The sequence below is a fragment of the Silurus meridionalis genome, chromosome 1 (genome assembly GCF_014805685.1).
Source record: "Silurus meridionalis isolate SWU-2019-XX chromosome 1, ASM1480568v1, whole genome shotgun sequence".
Lineage (NCBI taxonomy): Eukaryota > Metazoa > Chordata > Actinopteri > Siluriformes > Siluridae > Silurus > Silurus meridionalis.
In genome coordinates this window covers 30771903-30786855 of record NC_060884.1, presented here as the reverse complement: position 1 = coordinate 30786855, position 14953 = coordinate 30771903, and the positions used below count along the sequence as shown (strand labels likewise).

The 14953-nt window shown below is 40.2% G+C and overlaps 1 protein-coding gene across 3 annotated transcripts in view; it reads left to right on the top strand.

Annotated features, from left to right (window-relative positions):
* The window catches only part of nbeal1 (neurobeachin-like 1), a 67512-nt gene extending 60298 nt beyond the window's left edge, over positions 1-7214 (top strand). For all 3 annotated transcript variants that reach the window (XM_046846409.1, XM_046846396.1, XM_046846403.1), the window contains 11 exons: positions 904-1001; positions 1090-1206; positions 1892-1981; positions 2104-2213; positions 4265-4437; positions 4557-4651; positions 4847-4963; positions 5187-5348; positions 5495-5643; positions 6291-6426; positions 6708-7214. In XM_046846409.1, the coding sequence (XP_046702365.1) occupies positions 904-1001; positions 1090-1206; positions 1892-1981; positions 2104-2213; positions 4265-4437; positions 4557-4651; positions 4847-4963; positions 5187-5348; positions 5495-5643; positions 6291-6426; positions 6708-6809 (1349 nt within the window). In that variant the 3' untranslated portion in view covers positions 6810-7214. The remainder of the gene's footprint in view (positions 1-903; positions 1002-1089; positions 1207-1891; positions 1982-2103; positions 2214-4264; positions 4438-4556; positions 4652-4846; positions 4964-5186; positions 5349-5494; positions 5644-6290; positions 6427-6707) is intronic.
* The last annotated feature ends 7739 nt before the right edge of the window (positions 7215-14953 follow it).

Genomic DNA, 14953 nt, shown 5'->3' with positions numbered 1-14953 from the left:
AGAGGTCGACCGATACGGGTTTTTCTCTGGCCGATGCCGATATTTAGAAATCAGGAGAAGACTCACTAACAATACAGTTCCAAAGTGCTCTTCTCAATACAGTTCCAAACTGATCTTCTCAATGCAGTTCCAAACTGATCTTCTCAATGCAGTTCCAAACTGATCTTCTCAATGCAGTTCCAAACTGTTTTTCTCGATACAGTTCCAATATGTTCTTCTCGTTCTCTCTCCAAAATGTTCTTCTCGTTCTCTCTCCAAAATGTTCTTCTCGTTCTCTCTAGAAAATGTTCTTCTCGTTCTCTCTCTAAAATGTTTTTCGAGCAAGAGAGCTCGATTTTGGAGAGAGAGCGCGAGAAGAACATTTTGGAGAAAGAGCGAGAAGAACATATTGGAACTGTATCGAGAAAAACAGTTTGGAACTGTATTGTTTTAAAATGCAGTATAATGGCAGTGAAATAAATGAAAGTAAGATTTACAGAAAAAAGTAAATATTGCTAGAACACAGAGTAGGCCGTATGTAGCGGTATTTACGGGCGAGTTTCAGGGAGGCGGAAAACGTGTGACTTGTTATGGTAATATCTATTAAAGTGCAGCTAGTTTTCTCCTGGGTGGGGTCCTGAGGTAGAATTTCCTTCTCCTCCTCTATGTGTCCATTGTTAGTCCATTGTTTGGACAGCTGAGAGCTTTCCTCATCTTGTCATACATATCCATCCATCCCGTGTGTTTAATTCAGGTATGTGTGTGTATTTATGCATGTCTGTATAAATAAATTTTGAATTTAAAAACTACAAAGAAGCAGCTGTCTGGGGTCATCTCAGGTCACTTGATGAGTTCCTCAGCATGGCTGTTGAAAATCCTGTTATAATCAGTTCATGTGTAATGGAAGGAGCTTCTCTGTTTCAGGTGCTGTAGATCTGGACGCAATCACAGATGAGAAGGAGAGGAAAGCTCTAGAGGGAATGATCAGCAACTTCGGGCAGACGCCGTGCCAGCTGTTAAAGGTAGAATCCAAACACACTAGAGCTTGATGAAGTACACATCAGTCTTGTGGGTAGTGTAGTTCTAAGGTTCGTGTATGTGTGTGTTTAGGAGCCTCATCCTGTCCGTCTCACGCTGGAGGAGCTGGAGAAGAGGAAATCCCGACTCGAGACGTGTCCACTTAACATCTTCGAACACCTCACTGACCTCAAGTCGTTCTTCGTGGAGGTGAGTTCAATGTATCATGTCAAATTTAAAATACTTTAAATTTGGTGCTTTAAGTTCAATTCTCCCACACTGACCACAGGATTTTCAACATGGCACCTCGTGACAAATATCTCAGAGGATTTGAGAATTTTAATTGTCTCTCCACAAAGATGACCAGGCTTTAAAAAGATTAGTATCACCCTGAAACTGAGTTACAGTACAGTGGTCAGGTTCATACAGAGTTGTTCCAAGACTGGTTGCACTCAGGCCTCGCAAGGGTCCATCAAAGTCCTCGTGCTGTATGTCAGATGCAGAAGCTGCTTCAATAAACGAATGCATGAGTGCTGCAGCATTGTTTTAGAGGTTGCAGAAGTAGAAGGTCTGCTTGTCAGTGCTCAGAGGAGTGGAAGAGGATCCCAGCAACAACCTGTGCAGCTCTGGTGAATTGCATACCCAGGAGCATTAAAGCAGTGATCAATATCAATCGTGCTCACAAAATATTGGACACATTTTTTATATGTTCACTGAGGGTGTATTTACTTTTGTTATCAGTTATTTAGACAATTTTTTTTATGTTGAGTTGTTTTTATATATATAAAATGTATTGTGTGTGTGTGTGTGTGTGTGTGTGTGTGTGTGTGTGTGTGTGTGTGTGTGTGTGTGTGTGTGTGTGTGTGTGTGTGTGTGTGTGTATGTGTATGTGTAGGGGATCAGTGATAACGTCCCCCTGGTGAAAGCAGCAGTCCCGAAGAATCAGTCACACTCGTTCATCTCTCAGGGCAGCCCGGACACGCTGGTGAGTTCCAGCCATTACTAATAGCAATAAGCCCCGCCCCTAATGGTCTTCTACCATTATCGTGTGTAGATGTGGTTCTGTAACATAATTTTCACATTTTGTGCATTTGTGTGTGTGTGTAGGTGACTGTGAGTCAAACTTGCCTGATAGGAACTCACGGCTGGCTCCCTTACGACAGAAACATCTCCAACTACTTCACCTTCATCAAAGACCCCACCGTGGCCAATCAGAAGTGAGTGCTTTTTATTCAAATGCTCCACCATTTTGTACTTTGTATTTGAGAGAGTTGATGAAAATGGCTTCATATTTTGTATTTTTGTAGTTTTAAAATACTGTAAAATACTTTGTAAGAAGTTCTACATGATGACATCATAAAAATGCAGCCTCTGATTGGTGCCTGCTCAGTATTTCGCCCAGATATGTTGAGATCAGAACAGTAAAAAAAGGTATTGAAGGTAAGAAATGTGCAGGCTCCCAGCTTTCAAATAGGCGTCCTTCTTCTTCTTCTTTCGGCTTCTCCCATTAGCGGTAGCCACAGCGGATCATCCGTCTCCATACCCCCTGTCCTCTACATCTGTCTCTTTCAAACCAACTACCTGCATGTCTTCCCTCACCACATCCATAAACCTCCTCCTTGGTCTTCCTCTTTTCCTCCTTCCTGGTGGCTCCATCCTCAGCATTCTCCTACTGATATACCCCATGTCTCTCCTCTGCACATGTCCAACCCATCTCAATCACACCTCCCTCACCTTGTCTCCAAAACGTCCTACATGCACTGTCCCTCTAATAAACTCATTTCTAATCCTGTCCATCCTCGTCACTCTAAATGAAAAACATCTTCAGCTCTGCTACCTTCAGCTCCACCTCCTGTCTTTTACTCAATTCCACTGTCTCTAAACCATACAACATCTCAGGTCTCACCACAGTCCTATAAACTTTAGCTTTCACTCTCAAAGATACTTTTCTATCACAAATCACTCCTGCTATCACTCTTCTCCACCCACTCCACCCTGCCTTCACTCTTTTCTTCACTTCTCTAACACACTCTCCATTAATTTGCACTGTTTACCCCAGGTACCTGAACTCCTCCACCCTCTCCCTGCAACCGCACCACTTCACTGCCCTCCCTCTCATTCGCACACGTGTACTCTGTCTTACTCCTACTGACTTTCATCTCCCTCTCTCCAGCGCGTACCTCCACCTCTCCAGGCTCTTTTCAACCTGCTCCCTACTCTCACCACAAATCAAAATATCATCCGCAATCATAGACCACGGAGACTCCTGTCTGACCTCGTCCATCAACCTGTCCATCACCACTGCTAACAGGAAAGGGCTCAGAGCCGATCCTTGATGCAGTCCAACCTCCACCTTGAACCAGTCTGTTGTTCCTACTGCACACTTCACTGCTGTCACACTGTCCTCATACATGTCCTGCACCACCATCACATACATTTCTGACACACCAGACTTCCTCATACATTACCACAACTCCTCTCTCCACCCTGTCGTATGCTTTCTCTAAATCCACAAACACACAATGCAACTCCTTCTGACCTTCTCTATACTTCTCCATCAACATCCTCAAAGCAAGTGATCCGCATATTTAATTTAGCACATATTTTACGATGGATGTCCTTCCTACTGCAACCCTCCCTATTTATCCTGGCTTGGGACCGGCACTAAGAGTGGACTGGCTTCGGCAACACTGATGACTATAAATATGATTGTTGAATATTGTACCCTGATTGAAGTAACTGTTTAGTAGGATCATGATTTTGCATCCCATTACCTGAATGACTGTCTGACACATAATATATTATTATATTTATCATTAACAATCAAATGATGAATTAGTTAGAATCTAGTTAATATGACCGCAGGTGCCATCAGTCGTCTTCTTATGAATTACTTGATTGTCATTGACTCAGTGTTACTGATGTAAAGCAGCCCTTCATTAATAAACACCAAGTAACTTAATTAGTATACAATTATGAGTCTTTCACAAACTGTTCAACATTAAACTGGTGGTTACTTAAAAACTAACCTTCGTCTGAAAGATCACAGGAATATTGATGTGAATATTTGATCTGTTAACTGGTTGCAGGTGTGGGATTTATTGTGTGACTCAACCAATGAAAAGCTTTTGCTATCAAACATTGTTTACTTAATCAGCTAAGTCGGGGTAAAGGAACAGATCAAATAGACCAATGCATGGAGCATTTGCGAAGAAAAACGCATTTTGAAATGCATTTCGATTGATCTTTGTTTCGTTTCTCCGTGTAGGACGCAGAGGTTCGTCGCTGGGCCGTTCGCTCCCGATGTGGACATCTCCACCAAGCTGTTTGTCGTGTCTCATGATGGGAAACTTCTGTTCAGTGGAGGACACTGGGACAACAGTCTCCGAGTCACGTCACTGCTGAAAGGGAGGACAATAGCGCAGCACCTCCGTCACATGGGTAACACACACACACACACACACACACACTGTACAACTGAAGACAATAGACACAGAGTTATATGGTGTATACGCTGTAATGCGTGACATAAAATGTGTATACTTGTGTGTCTTCTACAGACGTGATTACCTGCTTGGCCACGGATCACTGTGGGCTTCACCTGATCTCCGGCTCCAGAGACACCACCTGTATGGTGTGGCAGGTGCTGCAGCAGGTGTGTGTGTGTGTGTGTGTGTGTGTGTGTGTGTGTGTGTGTGTGTGTGTGTGTTGGAGCAGAAATTCATATTGTCATATCAAAAGCCTTTAAAACAGACTTAAGTATGTGAGAGCTTAATAGGTGTGTGTGTGTGTGTGTGTGTGTGTGTGTGTGTGTGTGTGTGTGTGTGTGTGTGTGTGTGTGTGTGTGTAGGGTGGGGCTCCGGTGGGTTTAAGCCCTAAACCAGTGCAGGTGCTGTACGGACACACAGACGAGATAGTGAGTGTGTGTATCAGTTCAGAGTTGGACATGGCCGTCTCAGGAGCACAGGTAAGAGACACACATACACACACACACACACACACCTGTGCATTTACAGTGCTGTGAAAAATCTTAAGCATAGAGGTAGCAAATCTCAATTCAAACTATAACATGCAAAAAAAGCAGTGCTATATATTAAAAGTAGAAATGTAATTGGTGTGTGTATGTGTGTGTGTGTATGTGTGTGTGTGTGTGTGTGTGTGTGTGTGTGTGTGTGTGTGTGTGTGTGTAGGATGGGACAGTGATTATCCACACAGTGAGGAGAGGACAGTACCTGCACTCACTGCGTCCCCCGTGTGAGAGCTCTCTGCCTGCGAGTGTCACACACCTGGCCATGTCTTGGGAGGGTCATGTGGTTGTGCACACCTGTGTGGAGGGCAAAGCCACACTAAAGGTAACACACACACACACACACACACACACACACAGTATATTTTTTGCTTTTATTGCACACCTGATTGTTGAGAAGGTGAAATTTGTGATGGTCGTCATGCTGGTGTGTGTTATCTGTCCCTGATCGGTTGCCGTGGTGATGTGCAGGATAAAAACACCCTGCACCTGTACTCAGTGAACGGGAAACACTTGTGCAGCGAGTCTCTGAAGGAGCAGGTGGCAGATATGTGTGTGTCCGGAGAGTTCATCATCACCGGCAGCGAACAGGGTTTTCTGTCCATCCGAGACCTGTACAGGTACAACACTTCTCGTCTCGTCTCGTCTCGTCTCTTCTCGTCTCCTCTCTTCTCTTCTCTTCTCTTCTCTTCTCTTCTCTTCTCTTCTCTTCTCTTCTCTTCTCTTCTCTTCTCTCATCTTCTCGTCTCCTCTCTTCTCTCATCTTCTCTTCTCCTCTCTTCTCTTTTCATCTCATCTTGACTCTTCTCTTCTTCATTTCTCTCCTCCTCTTGTTTTTCTCTTCTCACCTCTCTTCTTTTCTTCTCTTCTTTTCTTCTTCTTTTTATCTCATCTTGTCTCTCCTTTTCTCTTGTCTTCTGTCCGGTCCATTCTTACCTTGTCTTTTCCTGTCCAGTCCAGTCCTTTCATTTTCATTGTACTTTCTCCTGTGTTCTACTTTCCTCTCATTTTCTTTTCTGCCCTGTCCTCTCATGTCCTCTCTTTTTCTTTCCTCTCCTATCCTTTCTTCTCTTGTCCTGTTTTTGTTACCTTTGGTTATCTCCTGGTCTCTCCTCTTCTTTTCCCTCCTCTCCTGTCCTGTCTTGTCCTCGCTTGTCCTCTCGTGTCCTGTCCTCTACTCTCCTGTATAAACCTGTATGTTATCTATATGCTTGTTCAGTCTGTGTATAATCTGATTGAATGTTGTTTCTGATGGTTGTCATGGCAGCCTGGCCCTGTGTGTGTGTCCCATGGCGATGCGTGTGCCGATCCGGTGTGTGTCGGTGCCGAAGGAGCAATCTCACGTGCTGCTGGGGCTCCAGGATGGAAAACTGATAGTGGTGGGAGTGGGCAAACCAGCTGAGGTAACACACACACACACACACACACACACACACACACACACACACACACACACACAAACATTACTTCATCTCACACTTTTTTCTCCATTTTTGTTCTGATCTACATCTACTCATTTTTCCTCTTCTTTTCTTCAATTTGTTCTTCAATTTGTCCTCTTTTTCTAATTGTTCTCCTCATTTGCCTCATCTAACCATTTTGTTTCCTCCTCTTCGTCCCTCTCTCTCTCTCTCTCTCTCTCTCTCTCTCTCTCTCTCTCTCTCTCTCTCCCCATCTCTCTCAGACACGTTCAGGTCAGATCACGCGGAAGCTCTGGGGCACCAGCAAACGTATGAATCAGATTTCCTCCGGAGAGACCGAGTATCCCACCCAGGAGCCGATCTGACTCCGCCCACCACCCTGCCATCCACCAATCAGGATGGAGCGTGGAAGGGCGTGTAGTGTGTGATGTGGTATACAGTGTGTTCCACAGTCTCAGATGAGTGTTTTGGACTGGCGCGGGCGCTGATGTCCAGCTGGGTGTAGCGCATTCGATTAGTACACCAAATCATAGCTCTACAGTCTGTGTGTCTGTGTGTCTGTGTGTCTGTGTGTGTGTGTGTGTGTGTGTGTGTGTGTGTGTGTGTGTGTGTGTTAGAAAAATTCCATTTGCTTTTCACAAGCCTTGTGATATTTTATTTTCCTTCACACACACACACACACACACACACAGAATCCTATTTTCATCAACACCACTACAATGTGTGTGTGTGTGTGTGTGTGTGTTTAAAAAAAAATCCATTTAATTTCAGTGGCCTTGTTATATTTTATCTTTCTCAACACACACACATGTGCACACAAATACAAACACACTATATGCACCCATAGGAAAGCTGATCACTGTGTGCAAGCGTGTGCATGTTAGTGTATGTGTGTATATATATATATTAATGGTGAGTGTGTGTGTGTGTGTGTGTGTGTGTGTGTGTGTGTGTGTGTGTGTGTGTGTGTGTGTGTGAGTGACTCTGAATGTGTTTAAATTCGTACTTGAATTGCGGATTATTTATTGAAATGAAGGTGAATCAGTGATTTTGAACTCCACACTACATGGATGAAGGGCTTCAGTAATCATAACTCTAAGCAACAAAGCAATACACCCCCCCACTTTTAATTCTAATGGTACATTCCACTCTGTAACGCAGTGAGCGACCAATGTTTTCCAAGTCTTCCTGTGATACAGTATGAGAACTGCCACGTACATGCTGCCCTCCACACCCCGCTCCTGCCCGGACCCGAAAGGGGCGTGGTCAGGGGTGTCGAGGGGGCGTGGCTGGGGCCTGCACTGTTTCTGCCCACGTCTTCTTTACTCGTGTGTGTGTGTGTGTGTGTGTGTGTGTGTGTGTGTGTGCGCTCTGCGTTTGTTTTACTATGCAGGATAGCGAAGTTCCACCCAACTCAGTTACTGAACTGTGTGTGTTTGTGTGTGTGGGTTTGATCAGTAGAACTCGGGATTCCTTTTTTTATCCATACGTGCACAAATTTCTTCTTCTTCCTCGCCTGAAGGATCGAACATATTTATTACTAATGTTAGAATCTAGAGACACACCGACAAGTCGGGTTTTTTTTTTTCTCGGCTCGCTCAGATACTCTCAAAAGGGGCGTTAAGTCGTAGCCGTTTCCATGGTAACGGGTTATGCTGGTTTTATTTATTTTTTAAGTAATTGTAGTAATCGTTTAATCCGAAGCTTAATATTTCACAGATTTATAAATATACATCTTGTAGAGGGAGAGGGAACTCGGTAGTTGTCGATAAGTTCATGGTTTAAGACGTTTGTCATGGAAGATGTCTCCAGTTTTGGGTTTGGGTATCAGAATGTCTTTTTTTTGGGGATAATGAGTCACTCGTAACGTAATGTAATGTTTCATTCCTTAATCATTTGATATTTTCCCACATACGCTGCTTGGACAAAAGTATTGGGACACCTGAATTTTTCAGCCGTATTGTTTAATAAAATTGGCTTCTTGTGCAGGTTGTCGAACACAACTGTAGTTTGTAAAATCAGGATTAATCGAAGAAATCTCTTAAATACATTTCACACTTTGTTCCCTTTGTGTGATGCATTTCAGGACTTTTTTTTCCCTTTGTTGTTTATTCTAATGCATAAATTCCCCAAAAAGTCCTCACAAATTACTATTTTTTTAAATGGATCACTAAATGGACGGTAAATACGAGTCCTAAAAATACACACATATATGTATGTATGTGTATATACATATTTTTGTGGGTTTTTTTTTTTTTACATAGATATATATTTATAATGTTCTGGTTAAAAAAAATATATATATATATATATATATATATATATATATATATATATATATATATATATATATATATATTTACAATTTTTTTTTTTTTTTTTAACCAGAACATTATAAATACGTCTCGGGCTGGTTTAATATTAGAAAAAATTAAATAAATTAAATGTCTAAAATATTCCATGTGAATGACGAATAGAAAACATAGTTTTAGAACAAAACATGAGCATTTTCATGTAATATTAAGAATGGAGGCAGTTCAGGATTCTGATTTTATTTTTAAATCACTCATTAAAAAAGAAATAGAAAACTAGTTTTTAAACATTTTTTTAGATTTTAAAACTGAAAAAAAAAACAAGTCTTCATCTTAGGATTTAGTGTGAAAGGTGATTTGACGGTTATATTTTACTTAAAAAAAAAAAAAAAAAAAAAATTAACCCAGCCTGTAATTCTGATTTTTTTTCCATCCTTCTGTTATTGTCTTTCAAGTGTGTGTGCCTTCCTTCCATCTTTTCTTTTGTCATTCATTTGTTTCTTTGTCCTTTTCTACTACCCTCCTTTTGTTTCCTTTTCTTTCTTATTCCTTTCCTTTCTACCTTTCTAAGATTCTACGAACACGTCCTTGTCGCTATAGTAACCACTCTTTCAAGAAGACTTTCGAGAAATGTGGACTGATATTTTTTATTTTAAATCTTTTTATTTTATATTAAAATACTTTTTTAGACCAAATGAAAGATCCAGATCACTTTATATGTATTTTGTATCATGAAGGATCATCTGCCGTGTGCGTGTTTACTGTTAAATCCAGCTTTAATGTTTAAATGTTAAAAATGATCCGTCACGTGTGTTTCATATCGACACGTCGGTGTGTCTCTGGTCTCTTGAATGCACATGGTCCCACAATGCCACATGATCATCCAGTGTTCCTGAAGCCCGTATTCATCAATCCTCATTATGACTGCGATTATAAATAACGCGTTCATAAGACGTCTCTTTGGATGCTTTAAACGTTCCCTGATACACTACTTATGGACAGAAAGTATTGGGACACCCTTTTTTTTCACATTTTTCCAGCCAAGTTTTTTTTGTTTTTTTTTTTTTTTTTTTTTAACTCAAACTGTTACCACCAATTGTACTGAACACAGTTGTACAGTGACTTTGGATGCAGAGGATGAAATTTTCCCTTCACTTGAACTATGAGACCCAAAGCTGCTTCAGCAGGACATGAAGATCTGCTTTACATGGGTTGGACTGAAGAGCTCGAAACCCTACTGAACATCTCTGGAGTGAATCTGAACACTGACTGTACCCCAGACCTACATCACCTACATCACCTACATCAGTGCATCTATTTCTTCCTTCCTTTCTTACTCCTTCCCCCTCTCTTTTTTCACTATCTCCCTCTCTCTCCTCCTTCTTTCCTTTCTTTTCACTATGTTTGTATATCTTTTCCCTTAATTTTGTTCTCTTTTCCTTCACTTTCCTTCACTTTGTTTCCTTTCATTTTGTTTCCTTTCCTTCACTTTTTCTTTTCTTTTGTTCCTTTTACTTTACTTTCGTTTTGTTTCCTTTCCTTTACTTTCTTTTGTTTCCTTTTCTTTACTTTCATTTTGTTTTCTTTTCATTTACTTTATTTTACTTTCATTTTGTTTTCTTTTCATTTACTTTATTTTCCTTTCATTTTGTTTACTTTTTGTTAACTTTTTCTTTTCCTTTCATTTTGTTTTCTTTTCCTTTTATTTTGTTTTCTTTTCCTTCACTTTGTTTCCTTTTCATTTATTTTCCTTTCATTTTGTTTCCTTTCCTTTCCTTTTGTTTCCTTTTGTAAATTTTTTTCTTTCCTTTTACTTTGTTTCCTTTCTTTTCTTTCTACACATTATCCCACCACACACAGCTCTCGAATCTCAGCGCTGTTTTGAAAATCTTTCCGCTTGTAACCTGTAACAGAAGGATACGAACGTGTCCTGGTTGCTATAGTAACCACTCGTTCAAAGGGACTCGTGAGACAGATGCATGACACCGTCTAAGATGAAGGAATGGTTTTGGGAAAAGTGGACTGAGATGGAGTGAGGTTTTTTACCTCTTGATTACATGTGTGGAAGGAGTCTTCAGAGTCGGCGCTTTTCTGGAGTTTGTGCACGTTTCGGATTCTCAGTAACAGCAGATCAGTGACGTTGTGATGGACGTTACATGTCGAAATAAACAGCTACAAATAGTGACGTAGGGTTTGTTCATAAATCAAGTCGTAGGATCCGATTCATTACATCACATGATGATTGATTATTTTTTTTGTACATTATTAGAGGCGATAAAGAAAGAATCTCATTTATGAGTATTTATGAGTTTGGGCTTCACAGGAACAGGAGCAGAGCTTTAGCATTTGGGACGTGACCAGTGTGTGTGTGTGTGTGTGTTTTGTGTGTGTGTGTGTGTGAGAGAGTATTTTCAGTTGAAGTGCTTCCCATTCCTGTATTCAAGCTGCAAAATGGAGATAAAGCTAATAAACCCCATAAGACCAGTCATCATAAGCAACTTTGATGCCACCTTTTTTTTGTTTTGAACCTGGTGAATGTTTTCTTCCTCTTCTTACACCTTTAGATGTTGTTAAAAATGTTGTTGTTGTTGTTTATTAGCTTTTCTTTTTCCTGACGATTTCGTCCCTGTTCTGAAAATCGAGTGCCTTTTTTTTTTTTTTGATTGCCAGACTTCCTCTCGTGATTCAGAGCCATGTCCGCTCGTGACCTTTCACCTCCAGCCACATTCCTTCCAGTAAAAAAAAAAAATACAAAATAAAAAAGTAATAAAACTATCAGACCTGTGATTTAACAGTCACCAATGGATGTGTGTGTATATCTGCTTATTTATATATACTGTATGTACAGCATGATTTGTATTTTATTTGATCGGATTGTGTCGTCTGTATCGTCATTTATTTTTGCACTTTCCAGGTACGACCGGTCGAGACGTGTTTTGAAATGAAAGTCTCGCTGATCTGTACAGATTAAAAAAAAAAAAAAAAAGCTTTGTATACACGTTCGGATAAATGATTATTAAAGTCGTGTCGAAAAGTTCACGTCATATAAGTGTGTGTGTGTGTGTGTGTTGGGGTCTGAAACGCGGTTTATATCGTTCCTTTTTTTTCTTCCAGCAGCTGAAGAATCCCTTTAAGTAGAAATACACAATCACAAACACTCAGATTCATTCTTTTCTGTGTTTAATGTACCGTATTTTTCGAACTATAAGCCGCTACTTTTTTCCCACGCTTTGAACCCCGCGGCTTAAACAACGAAGCGGCTAATTTATGAATTTTTTTTTTTTCCCGGTTTCACAAACTTCAAGCTAAAAACTGAACCCCATAACATTAGACCAATGAAATTTCGAGCGGAAGCAACGCACCTCACCTATGTTCTGAGCTGCACGGCATCGGGAGAAAAAACTTTCACCACATAATTTTTAAACGCACGACGATGCCAAAAGATAAACTCCCGAGAGAAATAGTTGTGAAAGGAAGGAGGAAGACAGTGAACAATGACTTTCTTGGTCGGCTACTGTTTAGATACAAGCCGTTGTAACGCGTTGAGTCAGGGTGAAGGGAGAGCTCGCTAACTCCAGTTACAACAGAAATCATATAAACACAGACAGGTTTCCAAAACTCGTGCTTTTTTATTTTTCTTGGCAACAGCGTTACGGGTTAGTCAAAGAAACTTAGAAATGAGCATCAGAAAATAATAAGGACATATTCCTCAGTCTTGCACACATGCAGTAATAGCGGAAAACCGCTATTACTGCTATTTATGTTCAAAATAAAAATCTTTGTCAAATTCAGTGGGTGCGGCTTATATATGGGTACGTTTAATAGTCCGGAAATTACGGTATATATATGATCCAGGACAAGACAATTCATATCCAAATGCAGTGGTGGATGAAGTACATGAAGCAGGTAGTTGAGTAAAAGTAGGTCAAATGTGACTCCAGTAAAACAAAAAGTGTCTCTTTCACTTGAGTAAAAGTACAAAAGTTTTTGCCTTCAAATGTACTTAAGTATCCAAAGTACTATAATTTATTACAACTGTAATGTTCATATCATCATTTTTATCACAAGACTCTTTACTTAATCACCTCAGTTTATGTGAAAAGACTCGAATGTGACTCTCAGCACACTGATCTATTAATAGAATCATATTAATGACTCAAACACTGATTCATTTCTATTAAAATGATCATGAACCCAAAAACCTGGTTTTTAACTACTTAAAAAAATGCACAAACGAGGTCACGTGTGTTGTGGCGAATTCGAGTCTGGAGTTTCTTGGTGATCAGTAGATACACCAAGCGCCAATGGCGTTTCTCTATTCAAGACGCTCTGGTTGACCCACACCGTGACCCAATTGATTAGTTTCAGCTGCTTCAGTTACCGTCACTGGACCTACATGCATTTACAGCACAATTAAATACACGTCATTGTGCACAATTTTCAAACTCTCAGAACCAAAACAACTCCTTGGCTAATTGTAGCCATGAGATACAAACATCTATATCCTTATATGTATTTTAATATATTAGCCTTTTAAACTGCACTGGAGATTCTCCCTTACTGAACTTCAGCACAATCACAGAAAATCTTTCAAGTTGATCTCAGTAGCTCCTAGTTTTAGACTGTATAAGACTGTAGAAAGAACATCACTTATAATCTTATACTCCAGTACTCATGTTAGTTCTCACTCTCCAGTGTTCTGTATTGTTGAAAGATTTATGATCGAACTCTTGATGTCACCCAAATGAGGATGGGTTCCCTTTTGAGTCTGGTTCCTCTCAAGGTTTCTTCCTCATAACATCTAAGGGAGTTTTTCCTTGCCACAGTCACCACGGCTGCTCATCAGGGACAAATGCACACCATTCACCTTGACTGTTAATTTGTGTAAAGCTGCTTTGAGACAATGTCTGTTGTGAAAAGCGCTATAGAAATAAACTTGACTTGACTTGACCTTTATGACATCACGTCCATTACAGGGAACCAAATCACTAAGTGCTGTTTAACTCCAATCCAACTACAGTAGTTCATTTGTAATTGTTTTGTTGCTGCACACATGATGATAAACTACATACTAGCATTTATAATGTAATGCAGCTAAAATAAATGTTTTTATGTGTTAAAGCATAACAGGAAACACAGCATGACCTAGGATATATATTAGTGTGAAAAAGTGTTGGCCCCTTCCTGGTTTCTTCTTTTTTTTTACGTTTGTGACACTTTAATGTTTCAGATCATCAAACTAATTTGAATATTAGTAAAAGAGAACACGAGTGAACACAACATGCAGGTTGTAAATGAAGGTTTTTATTATCGAGGGGAAACAAAATCCAAACCTACATGGCCCTGTGTGAAAAAGTGTTTGCCCCCTAAACCTAATAACTAGTTGTGCCACCCTTAGCAGCAACAACTGCAATCAAGCGTTTGTCATAACCTGCAATGAGTCTGTTACTCTGCTGTGGAGGATTTTTGCTCGACTCAACTATGCAGAATTGGGAAGGTTTTCCAGCATGAACTGCCTTTTAAGGTCATGCCACAGCATCTCAATAGGATTCAGGTCGGGATTTTGACTAGGCACACTTGGTAGTGTGTTTTGGATCAACACTTTTTCACACTACTGTTCAGTTATTAATTATATTTCATTAAATGCATTAGTCTTTACTATCCTCATAACGAGATGAGTGATGGAGCTACATACACACCTTTATCGTTTACACGTTTTCTCTATACTTCTTCTCTCTTTACTGAATTGGGCTCTTGAGTGTTTTGACCTTTTTGTCGTCCATAATTTTATCTAGGATGCAGTTCTTCCTAATGACGTGACGTCACCCAACCCCCATCTCTCATTTCTGTGTGTATGAGTGAGGGAACTTCTCTGGGTGGTGGGTGCAGACTCCGAGTCCTGACCAGCTTCATTCACTGTGACATGATATGAGAATTGACCTGATCGTACAAATAAGCTTTTTTCTCGCAAGTTGACACTGATTGGTGACTTTCTGTGTGTTTGACCAGTTATGTTTTTATCCTCATAAATAAAAAGGAACGACTGATTTCAAAAATTTAGTTGAGAAAAAAGAGATATTTGACTTTGAAATGAAGTGAAGGTAAAGTAAAAGTCTCCCCAAACTGTAATACTTCAGTAAAGTATTTCACACAAAACTTAACTTAAGTACAGTAAGAAAATGACTTCTTTACTGTCC